Genomic DNA, 25083 nt, shown 5'->3' with positions numbered 1-25083 from the left:
CAGTTCTGGTCAACTTCAAGTATTGACAGCCTCAACAACACCCCCTCCTCATCTTGTGATAAGTTTCTTCCTCTGTCACAGTGACTTGGGTAGAATCCACCTTCTTGGCAAAGCCAATTACCTCTTCAGTTTACACCTCAGTCATACCTCTTGCTCCCACGTGCAAATCATTTTCTTCCTATTACCACACGCTCACTGTTGATGTACCTTAATATTTTTGTGATACTGATTTATGTTGACCACCAGTCTCTTCACAGTCCCCCTTTGCATCTCTAATTTGCTTTCACACCTTCCTCTAAACCTTCTGTCTTCCTCTTGGTACTCAATTGTGTTTTCTCTTAAGTCTGCCACAAGCACACTTTTCTATATTTGAGTTTCTCGAGGCCTCTGGGTTGGTTAGTCATCTGTCTTTTGAGGACTAGACCCAAACTATCTCTTTGAAAGTAGTTCATTGTTCAGCCATGGCTTCTCCTGCCAACCTTTTGTTCCAGGCGAAAGTGAAGACTGCAGATGCTGGAGATTGGAGTCGAGAGTGTGATGCTGGAAAAGCACAGGAGGTCAGGCAGCATCCGAGGAGTGTCGATGTTTCAGGCAAAAGCACTTACTGCTCCTCCAATGCTGCCTGATCTACTTCTCCAGGACCACACTGTCAACTCCAACCTTTTGTTCCAGTCTATCTGACCCAGCTCTGATCCTACCCCAAAGTATTCTGTCCCCTAGTTAATTATTCTTAGTCTATAATGCTTATTTTCCTTTTCTATCAATCCAAACCTTAGGATACAATGATTGCTGCCTAAATATCCTCATACTGAAACCTGGAAATGGAGTGGACTAAGAACCAGGTAACCTTTTCTTGTTGAAAGTGAGGACTGCAGATGCTGGAGATCAGAGTCGAAGAATGTGGTGCTGAAAAAACACAGCAGGTCAGGGAGCATCCAAGGAGCAGGAGAGAAGATGTTTCAGGCAAAAACCCTTCATGAGGAATCAGGAACCTTTTCCCCTCTCCATCTTTAGTTTGAAAATGCTGTCCCAGTCTACCTTCTGCTGTTAAAGTACAATATTTAACACAGAAAACCAGAGGAGCAAGTCATTCAAGCTTTACAACTTAGTTGTTTCTCACTTTATTAAATGGATCACTGTGTCCTCAGTCAATGCAAGGGGCTGAATCGCAGGTAACAGCCCATCGCATTCTCTGCTCACTTTGAACTGAAGGTTTGTGAAATTACATCATCTATCTCAACAGCCTTGGATGCACACATACCCACGGTCACTGCCACAATAAGTTAGATCAGCCTTCTTACAAGTGATCCCATGGAAAGAGACTGGCCCAAATGGGAGTCCCCAGCCATGCACTCAGACCCTGTGTGGACCAACTGGCAGGAGTATTCAGACATTTTTAACCTCTCCTTGCGACAATCTGAAGTCCCCACTTGCTTCAAGACTACCCTCATCACCCGTGTACCAGTGAGGCAACATATCATTCTGGAGCCTCGCTTGCAGCCACAGAAATACCTTCACAACTGATTTGGAGATAACTACTACATTCCCACACTTGTTATTTCTCCGCTGTGCAGACCGAAACATGGTGCAACAAATTTGGCTATTGTTGCTTTCCCCTGAGGAGCAATACCCCTCAACATTAAACTTACAAAAAATTCACTTGTTTGCTTTAAATGGACAATCCTCTTTTTTTTTCAGAAAAGCAATGAACTTAGTTCTAGATTATTCCAAAAGAACCACCAAACCTTCTACGTCCACTTTGTCAAGACCACTCAGGATGTATTTTGATCTTACTCTTCCCAACTCAAGCTTATCAAAGCCTAGCCTGTCTTATTTTTCTGCAGATTACAACACACACATCCTGGCATTACTACAACAAATCTTCTCTGAAGTTCTTCCTATGGATTTACATCCTAACTTAAATAACAAGACCAAATAAACAGTACTCCACATGTGGTCACACAGTGCCCAATATAACTAGAGAATTCCCTCCTCATATTCAATTCCACTAGCAATAAACAAAAATATTCTATTAGCTTTTCTAATTAATTGCTCTACGTGCATATTAGCTTTTTGTGAATCATGTATCCAGGATACCATCACCCATATTTAGAAAATATGCAAGCTCTGGTTTTTCTTATTGCAATGGACAATTTCACATTTTGTTTCATTTGCCAGATCCTGAACCATTTATTTAACCTATCACTTTATAGCCTTCTTAGATTGAAAATTGTGTCATCAGCAGCTTTAAACACCGTGGCTTCAAAGGCATTTACGTAAATTGTAAGAAGTTAAAGTCACAGCACCAATTCCTGTGGCATGTCACTCATTACATCTTACTAACCAGAAATAGTGCCATTTACACCTATTAGTTCTGGATAACGAGGTAATCATCTATCAATTACAATATATTGCCCTACATCATAAGCCTTTATTTTCCACAGTAAACATAGATTTGAAGCTTATCAAATTTCTTTAGCAAATTGGCAGAAAGTGAGGACTACAGATCAGAGTTGAAATGCAAAGTAGGTCAGGCAGCATCTGAGGAGCAGGAAAGTCGATGTTTTGGGCCCAAAGTGTTGAATCTCCCGCTCCTCGGATGCTGCCTGACCTGCTATGCTTTTCCAGCACCACATTTTGGCTTCTTCAGTAAATTGAAGTACAGCATATCTACTGGTCATCCTTTATTCACAGCACAAGTTAATTGAAACTCCAATATATTTCAAAATTTACTGACTGAATTACTGGTGCAGGAATTTTTTGCCTTTTTGTTATAAAAGATCAATACTTATAAACCATTAAAGTAAGACTACAGAATAAAAGGGCCAAATCTATAAAACTTCTCAACATAAAATATATTTTGCCACTAAAGAAAATCACCTCAGCGCTTTAAATTTTTAAGAGCAGTTGAACATTGGAATTCTTAAAATAGAACCCAGTACTGAATGAGCATCAAATAATTTCAGGAAAATGCACTTTTTGGACTGTTTAACTTATTTAGATTTGTATTGCAAGAGCAAATGTAGGTTGTGCATCCTCTCAATATGGAATTTAATTAGAATGTCCATGTAAAATCTGCTTACTACCTGGTAAGGTATTTCAATCTATTGCTCACACAGCACCAATAATTTCATCTCCTAAATGAAAGCCTCACAAGCAATAACAATATTTACCTCGTACAATACATGTCTCCATTCCGCAGCTGCTGAGTAAGGAATGCCACACACAAAATCCAAGCTAATTCCACCTGCCCTTCTGAATCCAATCTGCAAATAACATCAAGAGCTTCCTGGCAGTCAATTTGGGCAATCTGATGTATTCAAAAATAGGAGAAAAATAATCAAAAAATGCTTTTGATCTGTTAACAGCATTGTGATCGAACAGAAATATATCCTTGTCAGTGAGCAGTTTGTCTTTCCTTTGAACATGATAAACAGTTTGTGTTTCTGTTCTAGCTCTTTTCAGGATCACTTTTATTGATGCCAGTTTATTATTTCCTGATTATTAAATTAGATTTACATTCACTGCAGAATACGAGCTAGGATTCTCTGGATTACTAGTCCCACAACATAATCATGTCACTACCATCTCCACAGATGGATAGCATGCTATTTTAGAATGCTTTGGTCATCAGATGGAGACTGAGTTGAGCAGAAATTTCTTCTCTCAGAAGATGGAGTGCCTTTGGAACACCCTGCCACAGAGAGCTGTGGTGGCAGAGTCTTTGTGTATATTTAAGGCTGAGATAGATAGATTCTTAATCAGTCAGGGAATCAAGGGTTATGGGAAAGGACAGGAAAGCCGAAGTGAGCAGTGTCAGACCAGCCACGATCCTACTGTGAAGCAGAGCAGATCTGAGAGCCCAAACAACCTATTCCTGTTCCTATTTCTTATGGTCTGATACAACATTTGGAACCATGCATGTAAAATGTGCTTAACATAAAAAAAAATTCATACAAGGGAACAGGTGTTAAAAAGGGCTAAAATGTCCATTAGGTAACTTAAAAAGAAAACATTAAATTTGATGCTCTTAGGTCCAAAAGATTTGGGAGGAGGCACAAATTTGGATCAGCCAGTCCTATCAGGAAAATACTAATGGAGATTAAATTTTAAACAAAGGCAAATAAACTTTTACTGAATAGGTAGTAAATGCAGCGTAAAGTTTACAAAATAAGACAGGTTGCAAAAATATTTCATGCATTCAAAATATAGATGAATGCTAACCCAAATTTTGTAGACAAAAATTAACTGTGAAAAACTACTGTATGTTAGATAGGCAGCAAATTTGCTAACTGAAATAATAAAAGAATACTGGAAATATTCAACAGTTCAGGCAGCATCTGTGGAATCAGAGGCAGAGTTATTGTTTCAAGTCAATTACCTTTCATTAGCACTGGGAAAAGTTAGAGATGATGCAATAACTATTAACTACTGAAAGGGAAATGTGGAAGAAACAACACAACGGAAGGTTTTCAATGGGGCCAAAACGAGGTGAGATTAAAATTAAAAAGGGCTCATGTTAAGAGGTTGCAGAAGCAGTAACGCATTAAATGAAACAGAAATGTTGTGCTTGGAGGCAGTGAGAATTGTAAAACCGAAAAAAATAAAATTTAAATCACAATAGCAAAGAAAAGGGAATCTGATGCTACAATCTCAATGTCTTAATAAGATGTAGTAGTAGAAGCAGACCATTCAGCCCATCGAGTCTGCTCCACCATTCAATGAGATGATGGCTGATCAGGTAATCCTTTGTAAAGTTGCGAAATGCCCAGCTGAAAGAGGAGTGTTATTTCGTGAATTTCATTAGAACACTGCTGAAGATAGGTCAGAAAGATCAGAGTGGAAGATAAGTAGAGAATTAAAATGACAGTCAACTGAATATTTGGACCATATTTTGAAGTGAATGGAAGCAGTTCAGAGCATGGCTGCCCAATTTACATTAGTTATGCAGGTAAATTATTGGTTCACCTGAAAGGAGTTCTTGAGGGCTTGGGACAGTGAGAAGGGAAAAGATCATGAAAGGTATTGCATTTTCTGCTCTGCTTGTATAGAGAGGAGAGGAGTCTTGGGTTGTCTAGGCAACTGTCCCTTTGCAATGATGAAAGGGCAGGAGGAAAGAGAAACATGAATTTCTTTGTAGCATCACAAAGTTATTGACAGAAATGGCATAAAACAGCTATTGAATAGAGGCTCATGGGCTGAAAAGTGAGAACATAGGGCACCCTAATGTGGTTCTGTTTGAAAGGGAAAGATGCGAGATCAGACACGCATGAAGTAGATGCAACAGAAACAGAAATTGACAGAATTGAACTGAAATCCAGGTGAAAGACAAGGTAGCTGTGGGAGCACATGGGATTAAAGTGAACACTGGTTCATTGTCTTTATTTCTAGGGGATACCCAAGAAGTAGAGAAGTTAAGAGTCAGGGAGAAGCCACAGCGAGTTTAGAGAAAGGTGACATAAGTAAACAAAATGGCTTTAAATATGCAATTCAGGGAATGAGAAAGAAACTACAACAATACACCATTAATATAACAGGGGAAAAAGAAAAGAGATGACAGAGGGGACTGTAGGGCTGTTAACAATGAATGTTCCATATATTCCATAAAATAGTAGGCTTAGTCAAGACCATAGGGTACACATAACAACAAGCAAGTCAGTGAGGTTAAAAGAGAATTCAACAGGAGAACACATTCAAACAGAGAAGATTGGTGGTTGATGGAGTCTTATCTGGCCATCATTTGAGAAAGAAGCAGAAAACATTCACATGCCTATGTGGGATGCAGACATGGAGATGGTGGATGCCCGTGCTGAAGAGGAAACTTTAATTGATAGATGGCATTGAAGAAACAAATTATTTTTCAATTTGCTCATTGCTACATAAAGTATGTTGGAGTACTTTCAAAATAAGTTATTTTATCTACTTGCTCATCACTACATAAGATGTGCAGGTTGGGTGGACTGGCTGTGATAAATTGTCTGCAGTGTCCAGGGATGTGTAGGTGTTATGGGGATAGAGTAGGGGTTAGGTCAATGTGAGTCGATGCAGACTCAATGATCCAAATGGCCTCTTTCCGCACAATAGAGATTCTATAATTCTAAGTCTATTAGCGTACTTTCAAAACCTGACAAAAAGATTTTAATTTTTCTTAACAAATGAAACATATCATGCAACCTTACCTCCTGCAACAGAATTTCTTCTGGTGATGAGCGGCATAGCCATGTTAAAAATAAATGGAGAAAATACTTGTTTGTGCCAGTTTGAGGATGGTTTACACAGTATTTGGTCAACGTGATTGCTTCTCCAATATGCTTGTATTTCATCAAGTATTTCACTCGATATTCAAAGAACATTGGAGATTCTGATCCCAAGTATTCATTTACTGGTTAAAAACAGAAAATTGACAGGAGGACACTGAAATAAAGTTTGCCCAACTGAAGTACATTTTTAGAATCTTAACTTAATCAATTTCTGTGAATAGCAAAATCAGGTAATCATATAATGAGTCTAAAACTATTAAGCAGGCTAATTAACAGACATTAGAACTGCTGGTACACGAACAATACAGATGACTACTTGCAAATTTATCTTTTTTATTTTCATTGTAAATTGAGATGGTCAACCTTTCTTAGACAGACACTCCTTCAGATTATATATCTAATTTATTTTCTACTGTATCTTTTAAAAACAAGCTCACAATGAAGTACAGTACGCTTTCTTAGCAAACCCACCTCCATCTACTTTATCCTCACCTGTTAAAATTAGGTGAAGCACAATTAACTACTACTCTATACAGAACAAACCTGCAGAAGAGCAAAAATGCTGAACTGCAGTCATCTTTGCCTGTTTGGTAAAACTATGCATGTGCAGGCTTGTAACTTCAATTTTTGTTTCAGTTCAATTAATAATTGACACTTAAGTTTCCAATAATTCTTTCAGTAATGCCATGCATTCAGCATTAACCATACTGAAGTAAAACAGATTCCAAAATTTACTGCGCTGCGTTTAGCTTATATTGCAATGTCAGGCAGTGTTTAAATACTAGCATACGTGCAAGTAAACAAGCTGAACATTTTAACAAGAATATTTGAGCAACAATAAAACCTTTAATTTGGATGTACACAAACTATTATACCAAGAGCTATTGCTTAATTAAATGAGCTGTGCAATTAAACTCAAGTACAAACATGTCAAACTGATTAATTGATGCAAATAAGCATTTGAATCAATAAGTGATTTGCACAGGCTATGCCCAGGTACTAAACAGGCTTGCAGTTAAAACCATGTTGTTGATTAGGTAATTCCCTTCGCTGCTTTCACCACAACTGCTGAGATAATCAAGGGAATTCCAATCTCCTTGGACTGGTTGCTTTTCAAGTTCAGTTTGCATGTTGATGTCAAGATGAAACATCACAGGCAACCAAATGTCTGGCAGAGCTTTGTATTTTATTAATTTTTAAAACATGACTTTGAATAAATATAATGGTCCACTGACAGCCCAGTGCATATAAAAGTACCTTAAAAAAGGTCTCAGGTTTCATTTCTGTTATGTTAGTTAAGCTAACATGAGGCTATGGTATATCGGCCACAATCTAGTCCATGCTTTGAGGATGAAGGGCAGAAAATAATCAGCCAGGATTTTTGCTTCAATTCAAAAACTTCTGCAGGCAAATGCAAGTGTGTGGCGATCAAATGAAAGCAGAATTTGCCTTATTGTAACTACTTATATTGTTCATAGGCCTATTGAATCTCCTCATCTAATCTCACACATGAAGACTAAAGGTAGGTGCTGGAAAGAGTATACATATCCAGACTGTACTCCAGAATAAAGGTGAAACTGTTGGAATTTTAAGATTTTACCACTATTCAACCCATCTATTCCATGTTCACAAATACTTATCCAGTCACTACTCCATTTCTTAGTGTGTTCTTATAAATACAATCTATTCTCAACCAGTTTGTTTTAAAAAAAATGATATTTTATTCAATTGCCCAACCTTGCATTTTGAAATGATTAAGACTGGATGGAAAACAATCTGCTCACCTAACTATAATTAGCCTTTTGAGAACTCCAGTCCTTGAATAGCCACTTTTTTTTTTGCTGCATATCTGAAGAATCTCACAACATGCTGTACCATCCATTAATTTGGACCTTGATGTTTAAATTCTAATTTTGCTTTAATGAAATATTTTGGGTTTTCCAGTGTGTATTGTTATGACTCACGTGGGGAGTAATTGGGAGTAATTACGCAGGGATGTCCAGACAATAGACTAAATAGTTAATGTACTTAGTTTGAGGCCATCATACTCTGGCCATCAGCTTATTACAACTACCATGCCTGATCTTAATGCACGATAATCAATCTGCCCCAGATTCTGAACAGAGTTGCCCACCAAAATAGTGATTTAAGGTTTCTTTGAATGGATCCCCTGCTAAGTTTCTGAACTCATATTTTCCTTGCACAGCTAGAACTTTTAACTTGCCTGAAATTTGTTTCCCCAGGGTTTCAAGCTGTCCAAACAATGAAATAAGAGCAAATAGCAACAGATTTGACATATCATTTTCCTTTCCATTGTAGATTTCAGCAACCCACATTGAACAGATCAAACTCCCACTAAGAAATCAGTTTTAGATTGTTTTGCTATATTGAATATTCAATTGTTACTCAACAATAAGTGCAAATTTAGATTGTATTGCCTCTCCATTACCATCTCTGGTTGTTGATTTTGAGATTCCAATTCAATGCAATGACAATTTATGGATGGCAACAAGCACCAACAGTCAGTATGCTTTAATTTTAAGATAAAGTAACATTTTCGTTCAACATCTTTCAACTTGAGCCAACAGATTATCACAAACTAATAAAACAAAATCCAAAATTATATCCTAGGATATAAAAGGAAGCAGTTAGAAATAGTGGATTCGCAGTAGCCATGTCCCAGGAATCCTTAGATTCTGGAAAATTCCAGGAGGATTTTGTTACATGGGATAAACCCCTCTGCTAATTTAAACTGACACAGAAGCTCACCTCGTGCCATAATCTGTTAAATTGAGAGGTAAAGAACCATCCCAGATCTCACTATTTAAAGAATAAAACTGTTAATTTTTACTTTAAGTCCAAAAGATAACATTAGACAATACCTATCTGCAATTCCTTTCTCTTAAACCTATCTTTTACCTCCCAATCTACAATACTGGGCCGAAGTTTTAAAAAAAAAATCATTTCAAAACCAGCCAACTTTATCGATTCTCCTTTGTAGGTTTTTCCCTGTATTTTCCTGGACCATCTCTTTGGTCTTCTGCTGCTCAACTTTTCTTTTGGACAAGTACCTTTCAGACAGGTATTCGCCTAGTAGTCAGGACTTGTTGGTGTTCTTGGCAGTTCTCGCCCGAACTGTTCAAAATGTCCGATTTTATACCCCAAAATATCGTATTATTTCATTGGTTTGATGTCACCCCAAACAGTAAAATTCAAATTCAATGGGATTTTGGTATCTATGGCATAATTTAAACTGATAGGCCAAATTTGAATTTGTTTTTTTTTACATGGCAATGCAACTCCAGTTATTTGTTTCAACCAAATTTAACATTTAATTGTTCAGCACACTCTCTGCCTCTCTAGATCTGTGCCAGCTGCCACTCTTAAAGGTACAGTACGCACAATTTGAACAATAACAATTTGAAAACTGCCCATGTAGTAGTTTTATTTTAGAAAGTGAGAGATAAAAAATAGATAATTATAGGTCATCAGGAAAGAGTTTAGAGTCTATAATAAAAGATTCTAATAGCAGAACATTTAGAATGTAGAATATGATCAAGCAGAGCAAGTATGCCTTCACTCATGCCTGACAAATTTAGCAAAATTCTAAAGGTAACAAACAGGATAGAAGAGCAAGCATTAAATGTAGTACATTTGGATTTTCAGACAGCATTTGATAAATTAACACTCATCAGGTAACTTGATAACAGCCCATGGTGTTGGAGATGGTGCATTAACATGGGTCGAGGATTGGCTAACTAACAGCCACCAGAGTTGGGATAAGAGGGATATTTTCAGGATGACAATTTGTAACTGGTGGAGTGGCACAGGGATCAGTGTTAACACCACAATTATTGACAATGTATATTAATAACTTAGATAAGGAAAGTGAACATAGTTTGTGAACTATGACCATAGGCGGGAAGGCAAGAGGTAAGGATGGCTCAGCATCTGCAGTGGGATATAGACAGGGGTTAAATGAATGGGCAAAAACTTAGCAGATGCAGTGTGTAGGGAATGAAAGCATATGCACTTTGGCAGGAAGAATAGAGGAGCTGACCATTATTTAACTGTACAAAGACTGCAGAAAGCTATAGAACAGAGGGACTGGATAAGCATAGAAAGCTAGCATCAAAGTTCAGTGGGTAATAGGGAAGACAAATGGAATGTTGGCAAAAGGAGTGAATTATGAAATTCGGGAGGGTTTGCTAAATTTATACAAGATATTAGTCAGACCACAGCTGGAATACTGAATACCTTATCTAAGGAAAGATGTACTGAGAGGCAGTGCAGAGAAGGTTCGCTAAACTGATACCAGGGATGGAGGGATTATCCACTGGGCCAGTACTCATTGGACTATTGAAGAATCAGAGGTGACCCTATTGAAAGATACAAGATCCTTCGAGGATTTGACAAAGTTGATGCAGAGAGGTTGTTCTCCCTTATGGAAGGATCCAGAATCAGTGGGCATAAACTCAGATTAAGGGGTCGCACATTTAAATCAGGCATGAGGAGGAATTTCTTCTGAGGGTTGTGAATCTTAAAATTTCTTTACTACAAACACTGTGGAGAATGGGTCAAAAAGTATTTTCAAGGCTGAGATAAAGATTTTCAATCAGTGAGGAAATCAACAGTTATGAGGAAAAGACAGGAAAGTATGTTGAGAATTGTGATCTCATTGAATGGCAGACTCGATAGGCTCAATAGCCTACCTGTGGCCTTATAATATGGATGAAATAATTATTTAAGAAATGTGAACATTTGACAATAATTGCAATATTTTTCAAAACAATTTAAATTTAGTCTACTGGTTTTGCAAGATGAAACAAGATTAGTTCTCATATTGAGAAATGTCACCCAAGTGTCGTGATCAGTTAGCATGTTAGCTTGTTTGAACAGCAAAACCATTTTGATCAGTATTTTTTTTTTAAAATCACATGATGTCACACTAAATTCAGCAAAAATAAAAAAACATACAGACATTAAAATTAGGAGCAAAAATATTGTTTACAAACTGATATCCATATGTTTAATTAGGTAGCAAATATGACTGAAATTTACAAAGATGATTGCATAAATCTGTAGTTTAGCGACAACAGTAGTTTTCACCTTATATTCAGAAGCCTGAATCCTCTCTAAAGAAACCCAGGTACGATTACATCCATGACAAAGAAATAGGGCAGTTGGAAATTATGGTCCCCACTCCGATCAGCTGCTTGGACCTGCTAATTTGGCCAGGCCCAGGAGCAAATGCACAAGAAGATCCTCTGATTTATCCAGGAGAAAGTGAGGACTGCAGATGCTGGAGATCAGAGCTGAAAAATGTGTTGCTGGAAAAGCGCAGCAGGTCAGGCAGCATCCAAGGAGCAGGAGAATCGACGTTTCAGGCATAAGCCCTTCTTCAGGAAGGACCTGAAGAGCTTACGCCCGAAACATCAATTCGCCTGCTCCTTGGATGCTGTCTGATCTGCTGCGCTTTTCCAGCAACACATTTTTCACCTCTGATTTATCCACCACTCTGCACCAGGTACCCAATGAACAAAGGTTTTTAAAAAAAACTAAACAGCGATGTACCTCTCTTCAACCAATATACATTGTCCACAGTCTGCATAACATGCAGAATAAATATTTGAGCTGGGAAACCATGAACTACTTTAACTTATAATTCTACATGGCTGCAGCGATCAACATTATCCATACAATGTCCCTTATAGAAAACTGGATGACTCCCATGTAGACATTCCTCCAATATGGAACCCCCAACCACTGGTAGAATAGATGTTGCCCAGGCTGTAGATAAAGGAAGCTAAGTGGATGGCGTGTAGCAGAAGCCTATACGGGATACTCCTCCATACCGTAGAAAAGACACAAAAAGCACATTATGGGCACAGGCTCCTTAGAAAAATTCTGCAATCGGAGGCCGATGAGCAATTCCACTCGAGCAGGTAATTTTAAGCCTAACTTTCTTATTCTGGATACTTACAACAAAGAAAATAGTTTCTGTCACAACAGATTTTCATAAGCACCTGTTGAGATATTATGACACATCAGAAGTATGGGTTCAAATCCTTCCTGCTTCAAATCCAACCTTCTGGCTCAGAGTAGTGACATTACTACCATGCCAAATAGTCCTAGTTTTTGAAGAAATATTTTTAATCAATCTGTTTGGATAGGTTATTACACACCATTGAGACAGGTAGGACTTGAACCCGAAACTTTCTGGCCCAGAGGAAGGAACACTTCCACTGTACCACAAAAGCCCCAAGAACCCAGTTCTTAGCTTTTAAATCAGCTTGTTCATGAATATTATGACATCTCTGCAGCAGATTGCACTTGAACCATTAAGAAAAAAAAGCATCAATAGCTGTCAATCAACCCTAGAGTAATTCTGGTTTACTTTTCAGAGGCACCTGAATTTCTAACTCTGACACTCAGCTCCTGTGCTCATTCAACAAGATCATGTCTGACCTGATTGCTCCATATTGCCCACCCAAAATAATCTTTCATACCCCTATCAAGAATCTATCTCTGCCTTCAAATGATTCAAAGGCTCTGCTTGCACTGCCTGTTGAGGAAAAAGTTCCAAGGAAGGAAAAAAAAATCCTATCTTAAATGGCTGGTCCCTTATTTTTAAAATGGCTCTCTGGTACTAGATTACTATAGAAAAAATATTTCCATATCCAAATGATTGAGTCATCAGGAAATATTTCAAGCTTTCAAAAGTAGTACTAGAAATATTTAGAAGGTCAGGAAACATTGGATTTCTCTCTCTAAAAACAATGCTAGACCTCTATTTCAAACACTTTCATTTTATTTGCTGATTTCCAGTATTTGCAGTACTTTACTTTTATTAAATCAACCCAACTGGATTGCTGGGTTCAGCAATAAGAAACTTTTCTAGCTCAGATTAACCAACTGGCAGAGCAGCATTCGTATGGTGTCATACTTTGCTGGTACGTATCAGGTACAACTTGCTCCCTTTATTTTTTCTTGGAACTTTTACCTTTAAATAATGATGCATGCAGTCAAGTCCTTACTCTGGACTGAGTTTCAAAAGGGGATCACAGTTAGCTCAGTTCACTGAATGGCTGGTTTGCAATGCCAACAGCACAGGTTCAATTCCTGCACCAGCTGAGATTACCATGAAAGACTCTCCATTTCAACCTCTCCCTTTGTCTTAAGGCATAGTGACCCTCAGCTTAAAGCAAAACCAGTTGTCTCTCTCAAAAGTCTGGTAGGAATATGGCAACTTCACCTTTACCTAAGCTTCCAGAAATTCTTCACTCTAAGTTCAAAGCTCAAACCCAAAACTAGCAGAGCAGGACATGAAAGGAATGGCTGTTAAAGCATTATCAGTGTGCATTAGTGAGTGCATCCAAGTCATTAAATTACAGGAACAGCAGACGGGGAAAATGCTATATGAAATAATACAATTGTAGCTCAACATTCTTCCAAATTCCATCCTTGGAGAAGATCAAGCCTAAAAATTAAGTTTTAGCAATGCCAAGAGCGCTAGTTTAAACATTTCAAATGAGATTTTAGGGAAATAAAATGTTATTAATCTACTGAACACATACCTAATTCCTGAGTTACTAACTCTTGGTTAAGGATGGACATCAGTACTGGATTTTGCCACGGGCCTCCATTTCTACTCAACCTGATTAGTATATCAAATTCTGCGTTTAAGTCATTTTGTAAAACAATGTGACATTCCTGTAGAGAAAATGTAGAATGTAAATAGAAATTAGTAGACAGGGTCATAAATACATTGTTTTAAATTAAAAGATGTGATAATAACAAGAGACAAAGCAAGCATCTTGTGACATAACTTGCTATGTTGAAACTAATTTCTGTAATTAACTCCTGACATGTAAAAACAGAAAATATTACCTGAATGGTTTTTAAAAATTCGTCCCAGAACCCTTTAGATGAATCATCCTCAATGCAATACAGCAATACTTCAAAGCAGCTCCTATTAACAAAGCAGGAAAGTTGAAAGTACAAATATTCTAGATCTTTGGAAACAATATAACTATTTCAGTTCATGGTGTTGCAACAAATGCTTTCAAAAAACTTAAGTAGAAAAATTACCAGCCAGAAGCTAAGCAACACAATATCAGTAAACGTTTGATAAAAGATAATGCTGGAAATACTCAGGTGGTCAGGCAGTAGCTGTGAAGAAGGAAACAGAGTTAAATGCTTCATTTTAATGACCTTTCGTCAGCTGCCAAATTACATATATCTTTTGTAAATTTCCAGCAGTACATAATGACAATTTTCTATGGCAATACTGCCAAGCTCATTAGTTCATATTGGGAGTTACATACTGATCCAACATTTACATTCCCATCAATTGAAATTTATTAGCTTGACAAAGGAAAGTTTTCATGAACATATCCCATCTTTTTATCAGGACACTACACTCTTCACAGTTTATAGAATGATGATAAATAGAAGATATTTCATAGGCCCCAAATGAATCATGCGTGACAAGGTACCGAAAATATCTCATCTTTTGGTTCAAATATTCTCCTAAAAGTTCAAAAGAGAAAACAGATAAGTGAAAATTGATCTGATTTCCATAAAATTCAAGAGACATCCCAAATACTTGGGAATGTTGGCATTGGCAGAGACACTTGCATCTCATAAAAACTGAAAATAAAGAGTATCAAATCACATCTCCAATGGTTTGAAATGTCTTATTTTGGGTAACTGCAGCAGCTCTTTCCTGCAAAGCAGGTTTCCACAAAGAGTAATTTAATGAATGATCAGTGAAGCTGTTTTTGGTTTAAGAAATAATGTTAGGTCAGCTTTCTTAGCAGTGCCAATTCATCATTGGTTAATGCAGTGACATTTAACATTAAATAAAAATAGCAGACAGGACCTCACTTTATCATACCAGGATATTAGCCTGAATTGTGATTCATCCTAGAGGGGGTCTGGAGCTCTCAACCGTTTACCCAAAATTAAGTATACTTCCAGTTGAGCCAAGTTACCAACTAAGTAATAAAATATATACTGCATAATGAGCAAAGGTTTGATTGGGCCCGCACCCATTTCTGAATGTTGAGACCTCCACAGGTTTGACAAAACGATTTTGGCTACTAATAAAAGTACTATGGATACTGGAGATCTGAAATATAAAGTGCTGCAGACGCTCAGTAAATCTGACACCATGTGGAGAAAGAAAATGAATTAGCATTAACTTCAATATGACTGCTCAGAAAAGATTTCCCTACTAATGGTTGATAATATCAATACAAAAAATCTGAATTTAATGGAAAATCTATGTTTATCGAAACAGGGTAGGATTTCATACAGATTGCTACTCCAGAGTTGACACAGCAATTATAATAAGGTGGGTCAAATGGCATTCCTTCTGCCTAATAATTGCAATTCTGTGAAGATGGATGAATTGACAGTAGAATACACAAACAGTTGTGATAACCATTTCAGAGATAAGATTGCAAATTGATAACAGCCAGTATCTGAATATACAGATACGTTCTATTTTGTTCAAAAAACCACAATTTGTAGACAGTCAATATTTTATAATCCATGTGACATTTTATAAATTCCTACTTTGGAAATAGAACCAGTCTGATTCAAGGTTGGAATACATACAGACTTTAACCTCACAACTTTAAAGCCTTGTCTGAGCTAAGATGTCATTTTTTTTATATAAAACCTTAAGTTATCTAGGGAATGTGACTTGAAAGAAGTTCTGGGATTTACATATTAATGAATCAAAACTGGCAACCCATTCTAAATGATGAAAGACTAAACAGCAATCTAGGTTTGTTCAATATATCGCATTAGTGTATGACACCATGATCTTTTGCTATAAATTCTGTGTCCTACGATGCTACTCCACTAGCTACCTGATAAAGGAGCAGTGCTCCGAAAGCTTGTCCTTCCAAATAAACCTGTTGGACTATAACCTGATGTCGTTTGATTTTTAACTTTGTCCACCCCAGTACCTCCACATTATCTCCTAATAAAGGATGAGATTGGTGCTCCATTGTTGCCTGATCGAGGCAAGCATGACTGTGACGTGTCTGAAATTCACATTCCGTTTAAGGGCAAGAATGTTGACGGAGCTAAGAGATTTAAACCTAAAAATAAGTAATGCAAGATCTTGAAGAAAAAGCTGGCTAATGTGAACTGGGAAAGCACGTTTAAAGGTAAGATGGTAGAAAAGCAGTGGCAGACATTTATGGAAATATTTTAAAACTTTCAGCAAAGATATAGAAAGAAACCTCAATTATCCTAAGGACACTGGCAGGGACTATTCTGTTCAATCGATTGTCGGATAACATAGCTAGCCATGCATCGAGTCCTTGCAATCTCGTTCGGATCATCTGAAATTCGGGTTAATCAAATGTCAGGTAATCTAGGGTCCTCTGGATTCTATTGGAAAAGAAAGATCTTATGGGAACAATGTACCATTTGAGGTTAATTGCAAAACTTAACGCTGTTAGTAGAAAGGTACAGTACAGCCAGAGATTGATAAAACTTCAGAAACCAAAGGATGACTAAGAAAACAAAAGGGAGAAATTAAATCAGTGTGAACAGGAGAGAAAACCTGTCTCAAAACTTATAAAATATACAAGAAAAAAGGAGCAGTTAAGATGAATATTGGCTACACAGAAATCAGTCTAAGTAACAGACTTTTGGGGTAAGCATTGTGTATTTATCTTTTAAAGTAGAAAATACATCAAAAATAGAAGAAACAAAAGGGGTGAAGGAATGTCAAATAAATGATGGAGAAAGAGTATTAGGAAAATTAATGGAACAAAAAGCTAGCAAGTGCCCTGGACCTGTAACGATCCTGTAACCTAGGAATCTTAATAGGGTGCTCAACAGTGGATAAATTAGCTGCCATCTTCCAATACTCACTACATTTAGGAAAATTGTTTTAAGCTGGAAATGTGCAAATGTAATATCTAAATTCAAGGAGACGACAAACAAAGCAAGAAACTATATGGTAGTTAGTCTAATCTCTCACTGGGGAAATAAAAACATCGAGAAATGAGGAGGCAGTAGCTGGATTGCTAGAAAATCAGACAAAATAATTTTGAGAAAGGTAAGTTGTATTTCAAAAACTTAAAATTCCTTTGAGGACGTAATAAGTAGGATGGATAATGAGATACCAGTACGTTTGTTTATTAAGATTTCCAAAGGGTATTCAATAAAATTCTGGATTTAGTTCTCTGTAATGAGCCAGTCTGCAGTTTCAAAGAGAGAAGGCAAAATTGGATGTAACGGTGTTACAGTTAAATAAAGGTAATTACAGTAGCATGAGAGAGGAACTGACGAAAGTCGACTAGAAGCAGAACCTAATGGGGAAGGCAGCAGAGCAACAATGGCAGGAGTTTCTGGGTGTAATTGAGGACACAGTACAGAGATTCATCCCGATTAGAAAGCCATGGCTAACAAATGAATCAGGAAATGTATCAAAGAAGAGAAAGTCTATAAAGTGGCCAAGAGCACTGGGAATTCAGAAGATTGGGAAGACTACAAAAACAGAGGATAACAAAGAGAGAAATAAGGAGAGGATCAAATATGAAGGTAAGCAAGCCAGTAATATTAGAAATGATAGTAAAAGTTTCTTTCAGTACAGAAACAAACAAGAGGCAAAAGTAGAAATTGAGCCGCTCCAAATTGATGCAGGAATGCTAGTGATGGGAGATAAGGAAATACTGAAGAACTTAATAAGTACTTTGTGTCAGTCTTCACAGTGGAAGACAAGAGTTATATCCCAACAATTAAGGAGAGTCAGGGGGCAGAGTTAAGTGTGGCAGCCAGTATAAAAGAGAAAGTGCTGGAAAAGCTAAAAGGTCTAAAAATTGATAAATCTCCTGGCCCCGATGGGCTAAAAAACAAAGAAAAAAGAAAATTTACAACCCAGGAACAGTCCCTTCAGCCCTCCAAGCCTGAGCCAATCCAAATGTCTAAACCTGTCAGTCAATTCCTAAGCATTTGTATCCCTCTGCTCCCCACCTACTCATGCATCTGTCCAGACGCATCTTAAATGAATCTACCATGCCTGCCTCTATCACCTCTGATGGCAACGCGTTCCAAACGCCACCACCCTCTGTGTGAAGTACTTGCTGTGTATATCCCCCTTAAACTTTCTACCTCTCATCTTGAAAGCATGACCTCTGTTATTCAATCGTTTACCCTGGGAAAAAGCTTGTCTCTATCCACCCTGTCGATACCCTTCATGATTTTGTAAACCTCAATCAGGTCCCCCTCAATCTTCTTTTTTCTAGTGAAAATAAACCTAACCTACTCAACCTCTCTTCATAGCTAGCACCTTCCATACCAGGCAACAGCCTCGTAAACCTTCTCTGCGCCCTCTCCAAAGTGTCCTCATCCGTTTGGTAGTGTGGCACCCAGGACTGTACAAGTATTCCAACTGTGGCCGAACTACATCCTAGAGTTCTCAGGGAGTTGGCCAAGGAAATAGCGGAGGCATTGGCTGTGATCTTTCAAAAATCACTGGAATGAGGGGAAGTCCCAGATGATTGGAAAATTGCTATTGTAACCCCTTTCTTCAAGAAAGGATCAAGACAAAAGATGGAAAATTATAGGCCGATTAGCATAACCACGGTTGTAGGTAAAATTCTAGAATCCATCGTTAAGGATGAGATTTCTAAAGTCTCGGAAGTGCAGGGTCGGATTAAAACAAGTCAGCATGGGGAGGTTGTGCCTGAAAAACCTATTAGAATTCTTTGAAGAGGTAACCGGTAGGTTAGACCAGGGAAATCCAGTGGATATTATTTATCTAGACTTCCAAAAGGCCTTTGATAAGGTGCCTCATGAGAGGCTGTTGAGTGAGATGAGGGCCCATGGTGTTTGAGGTGAGGTACTAGCATGAATTGAGGATTGGCTGTCTGACAGAAGGCAGACAGTTGGGATAAAAGCTTCTTTATCGGAATAGCAACTAAAGACAAGCGGGGGCCCACGGATTCAGTGTTGGGGCCGCAGCTGTTCACTTTATATATTAATGATCTGGGTGAAGTGATTGAGGGCTTTCTGGTGAAGTTCGCTGATGATACAAAGTTAGGTGGTCAGGCAGGTAGTTCTGAGGTGGTGGGGAGGCTGCAGAAAGATTTAGACAGTTTAGTAGAGTGGTCCCGGAAATGGCTGATGAAATTCAATGTGAGCAAATGCAAGATCTTGCACTTTGGAAAAAAGAATACTGGCATGGACTATTTTCTAAATGGTGAGAAAATTCCTAAAGCCAAAGTACAAAGGGATGTGGGACTGCTAGTCCAGGATTCTCTAAAGATTGAGTTGCAGGTTGAGCCCATGGTTAAGAAAGCAAATATAATGTTGTCATTTATCTCAAGAGGGTTGGAATATAAACGCAGCGATGTGCTACTGAGACTTTATGAAGATCTAGTTAAGCCCCATTTAGAATACTATGTCCAATTTTGGGCCCCACACCTCAGGAAGGACATACTGGCACTGAAGTATGTCCCGCAGAGATTCACACAGATGATCCTTCGAATGGTAGGCCTAACATACGATAAACGGCTGAGAATCCTGGGATTGTATTCATTAGAGTTTAGAAGGTTGAGGGGAGATCTAATAGAAACTTACAAGATTATGCATGGCTTAGAAAGGGTGGACGCTGGGAATTTGCTTCTGTTAAGCGGGAAGACTAGGACCTGTGGACACAGCCTTAGAATTAGAGGGGGTCAATTTAAAATGAGGAGATATTTATTCAGCCAGAGAACGCTGGGCGTGTGGAATTCATTGCCACGGACCACAGCAGAAGCTGGGACGTTAAATGTCTTCAAGGCAGAGATTGATAAATTCTTAATCTCGCAAGGAATTAAGGGCTATGGGGAGAGTGCAAGTAAGTGGAGTTGAAATGCCCATCAGCCATGATTTAATGGCAGAGTGGACTCAATGGGCCGAATAGCCTTACTTCCACTCCTATGTCTTATGGTCTTTAACTGCCAAACAAAAGGTTACCGTACAAGGAAGAGCTTGTGGTGTTGGAGGTGATAGCTTAGCATTTATAAAGGATTGACTAATAGGAAACAGAGTTATTACAAAGGGCCAGTTTGTAGATGGCTGGTTAAAGTCCACTGAGAGTACCACAACAAACAGTGCCAAGGCTCAAATTATTACAACCTACAATAACTTGGGCAAGAATTTTGCAGATGGAGTACAATACGGCGAACTGCAAGGCTGTTGCTGTTTAAATGGCAAGATACTGCAGAACACTGAAATAGGATTCTTGCATCCTTACTTATGAATTACAAAATAGTGGGAAAGTTGGGACAATAAGCATTCAAATGGTCAACTGAATGCTTGATTCTTACTGCAACATTATCACAATTGTTATGGCATTGGAGCTGTTCATTTGACACAGGTGGTGGTATTCTCATACATATGCTGCGTTTGCCCTTATAGATGGACGTGGTCATGGGTTTGGAAGGTAACCCTCAGGAGTTGGTAGTGACAGTTCTCCATTTTTATGCCATTGTAAGATTTTGAGTCCTGAACCATCTGAAATGGACGAGAAAATAAGTTAAAGGAAATGATGATAGATTAGCTATGGCAGACATTTATGACGATATTTCATAGCTCTAAATAAAGATCCATTTTACTGAGAAATAAAAACTCTGGGAAGCGTGAACCATCCATGATAAATTGAGACAATTATGAATGACATCAAATTGGTAAAGTATATAATGTGAAGATTAGCAATGCACCAGAAAATTGGAGAAATACTATAAACCAGGTTTGGATAACTAAAGGAGAAAACTAACAAGAAATGTCAAAAAAGACAGTAACAGCTTGTACAAGTATATAATAGTAGCTAAGTTGGCCCCTTAGGTTGGGAAATTAATAACGGAGCCAAGGACAATGCAGAGACTAAAGAAATAATTTTACCAACCATCACTAGAAGAGAAATAATAATAATAATAATAATAATAGACAATCAAGGGGAGAAAAGAGAGGAGGAACTTTAAAGTGTTAATTCTTGTTGGAAGAAAACTTAGGATGTAAAATTGACAATCCTGAACCTGACGGATTGCATACTAATTCTTAAAAAAAGGTTGCTACAGAGATAGTAGACACATTGAAGAATCTATTTGGGATGATTACAGCCAAAGGTAAACTACAAATGTAAACTCCTTTTCTCGAGAGAAAGGAAATAGATAGCAGGAAACAACAGTCTGGTTAGCCTAACATCTGTCATCAGAAAAATGCTGGAATCCATTATTAAGGAACTAGCAGCAAAACATTTTAAAAAGTGCAATATAATCAGAGGTGGCATGGTTCACGTGAATGGTTTGATGAGGCGATTCCAATGCTCTGAGAACATAGTGAACAGAAAGCAAAAAGGGAAACCAAGAATGCAGCACTTTTAGATTCTCAAAAGGCATTTGATAGTGTGCCATAAAAAAGTACCCACACAACAAAAATGATCTTGGAATCGTGAGGGCAAGGGGGGGTGGAGGTGGAAAGGATACAGATAGTGGCCAGAAATCTGACAGCTGAGAATACAAGAAAACCATTGTGAAATTATCATATTGGCAAGGAGGGAAAAGAAAAATCTTATTCAAATGGAGAGACTCCAGAATGCCACAATACAGAGGGACAGGATGGCCTCAAACATGAAATCACGAATGGTTTATTTTACTTACCCATGCCTGACCTAATGCTAAGAACTACAAAGTACACGGAATAATACACATGTGCATTAGAAGGCAGTTGAAAATATATGTCTGAAAGCATAGAGTAAGGACCATTTTGCTGTACCTTTCCTCATAAGGCAATCTGCTTCATCCCAGGAAGCTGTTCAGTGAACCTCCCATGAAGTGCTTCCAAAGCAAGTATATTCTTTTTGATTAAGGATAAAACAAAACAGTATTCTAGGTGCAACTTCACCAATGTAAAGTTGGTTACAAGACTTTCTTATTTTATACTCCATCACCCTTGTAACAAAGACGAATATTGTATTTGCCTTGCTAAATACTGGTTTTATATACAAGTGTGAAACAATTAATGGTCCTTCTATCTTTAAAAGAACAAGGTAATAAATAGATTTTTTTTTTAAATTACTTACAATGCCAGACGGCTCAAGACGTATTGGATGTGTTCACATTCTGGAGCAAGGAAGGGTCTAGCTTTGGTAAAACAGCAAATAGCACTTTTAAGCACATGAACTAGTGGCAAAGGTACCTGCCATCTTCCAGCATGCCATTCAGTTACCTGTTCAAGGAAGAGAAGGCTGAAGGTTAAATATTGTTGCAAGATCCTCAACTATTAGTTTCAACACTTCTATGATTTCACTAAATATAAGTTCCCTGATGTTTTTGCATCAAAATTTACACTTTAATTATTGTCTGATATATAAAATCTGAAGTTAACCATTCATATGATACCATTCAGTTCTACTTATCAGGAGGAAACAAAGCTTTGGCAAATTACACTCGAGTGCAGATTAAACTCTAGGAGGGAAAAACAATTTAAGGGTAATTTCATAAGAATATCATGAAGAACTTGGTGCTGCATCCCAACAATTCCCTTGACTGGTATCAGAATTAAACTGCCATCAGGATAGGAGAAACAGAGCATAGAGATCACTATATCAATGAAGGAACAGCTGCAGGATAGGAAACATTGAAATGCTGTGCCGGAAGCTCCTGCTCATCTGGCCGGCTGTATTCTTTTTGTTTTTCTTAATTTCAGTTTTGTATCAAAGTTCACCGTTCTTTCTTTACTGCAGCTCTAGTGGTGGAAGGCAGCAGCGTGGTGAATCCAGACGTCCATTCCTCGTGGGCATAGTGACCATGGCTTTACCAAAGGCCTCATCTCTGATGGGTCTGGTCTGTTCCTCCTGGCAGCAGTTTCAGCGGTGACTTTAGTGGTGGTGCAGTGGTTCTGGATCATTCCTTGTAGCTATGGAAACATGGTGGTTTCAGGCAGCGACTGAAGCGGTGACAGCTTCAGTGTCAGCAACTTGATGGATCTGATCCATCCCTGATGCAGTGGCTTTGGTGTCGGCTTGAGCAGCGTGATGGGTCCAGTCCAAACATCCTTGCTTTGATGGCCTTAGAAGTGGCTTCAACAGCATGGTCTTGTAGCCAATCCAGAAACCCAGACTGTCATGGATGGAGCATAGAATGAACTTTGTCCTAACTTTGTCTCAATTATTTCCTTTTACAATTTCTGTAATTAAGACGATACCGAATTGTGGCAACTTATACACATCTCACTGTATTTTCATAAAGTGACAATAAGTTGCTATTCTATTCTTTGTTGGCAGATTTTTACAAAGTCAGTAAAACGTTACTTAACTAGTGACCGTGCCAACAAGTGCCATTAACCCAAATGGTTTTGAGAAACCAGCACTTACAACAAGATGACACTTTGCTATTTAATATGTTGTCCACTCGTGTGAATTGCAGCAAAAATGTGAATTATTAGGGTGAGACCACTTAGAATCCTTAAAATATATTATTTAAGTAAATCATATTCTGTTTTTATGAGTCTGACTACTAATGATTTTGATTTGTCAACTGTCAATTGAGCAGAAGTATATCAATCTAAAACAAAAGCTTAGGAGGGCAGAAACAGATAACCAGTTGATTTTCTTTCCCCCAAATCAGCAGCATGTAAGCAAGACTTTGGTTATTTAAATGAGAACAGGTCCCCAAAACTGTCGAAAACGTACTGATAATAATGTACCTTGTGCAGGATCGTGTTCGAACAACGAGTGAAATCAGTAAATAGCTTCTCTATTCAGCAACTGCAGTGCAGTTCAAGGCAGCAATGAAATCTCGAAGTACAGTTCTTACAGTAGCCTCTATACACAGTTCTTTTATATATATTAAAATTCTATCACTATGGTTTTACATAGTTTTACCTATTGCACACAAAAGTTTGTGTAACATCTGTCCCATGGAAGCAGGAGAGTGTTTAAATATTTGCTAAGTGCTGGCTGCTACTCGGATTAGCATGTCTGTCTGATCTGCTGGCAGAATTAAGAGGTGTTAGTCCAGTTATCTTAAGTTCGTACATATTAGTAAAAGTTCCAGGCCTATATACAATCTAAATAAATTAGAAATTATGCATACACTAAATAAAAGTATATTAAGAATATTAAACTGATTATCGCAGTTGCATCGTGAAATTTATTTACCATCCATGGTTTGATGGTTCTTTATTACAGTCAGAGTCTTAGAGATGTACAGCATGGAAACAGACCCTTTGGTCCAACCCGTCCATGCCGACTAGATATCCTAACCCAATCTAGTCCCACCTGCCAGCACCCGGCCGATACCTCTCCAAACCCTTCCTATTCATATACCCATCAAAATACCTCTTAAATGTTGCAATTGTACCAGCCTCCACCACTTCCTTTGGCAGCTCATTCCATACACGTACCACCCTCTGCATGAAAAAGGTTGCCCCTTAGGTCTCTTTTATATCTTTCCCCTCTCACCCTAATCCTATGCCCTCTACTTCTGGACTCCCCAACCCCAGGAAAAAGACTTTGCCTATTTACCCTATCCATGCCCCTCAATTTTGTAAACATCTATAAGGTCACCCCTCAGCCTCCAAAGCTCCAGGGAAAACAGCCTCAGCCTGTTCAGCCTCTCCCTATAGCTCAAATCCTCCAACCCTGGCAACATCCTAGTAAATCTTTTCTGAACCCTTTCAAGTTTCACAACATCTTTCCGATAATGTCCTGTACAGCCACAACAGGACCTCCAAGCTCGTGTACTCAATACTCTGACCAATAAACGAAAGCATACCAAATGCCTTCTTCACTATTCTGTCTACCTGC

General features: G+C 38.2%; 1 protein-coding gene across 1 annotated transcript in view; it reads right to left on the bottom strand.

Annotated features, from left to right (window-relative positions):
- The window catches only part of LOC122555318 (zinc finger protein 654-like), a 56586-nt gene that overhangs the window by 15235 nt on the left and 16268 nt on the right, over positions 1-25083 (bottom strand). The window contains exons 2-6 of the mRNA XM_043701188.1: positions 22357-22502; positions 14151-14232; positions 13838-13973; positions 6180-6382; positions 3174-3310 (exon numbers count right to left, since the gene is read on the bottom strand). Coding sequence (XP_043557123.1) covers positions 3174-3310; positions 6180-6382; positions 13838-13973; positions 14151-14232; positions 22357-22502 — 704 coding nt within the window. The remainder of the gene's footprint in view (positions 1-3173; positions 3311-6179; positions 6383-13837; positions 13974-14150; positions 14233-22356; positions 22503-25083) is intronic.

This window comes from Chiloscyllium plagiosum, chromosome 12 (assembly GCF_004010195.1).
Source record: "Chiloscyllium plagiosum isolate BGI_BamShark_2017 chromosome 12, ASM401019v2, whole genome shotgun sequence".
Taxonomy (NCBI): Eukaryota; Metazoa; Chordata; class Chondrichthyes; order Orectolobiformes; family Hemiscylliidae; genus Chiloscyllium; species Chiloscyllium plagiosum.
Note: the sequence above shows the minus strand (reverse complement) of the source record. Positions and strands in the feature narration are given on the sequence as shown.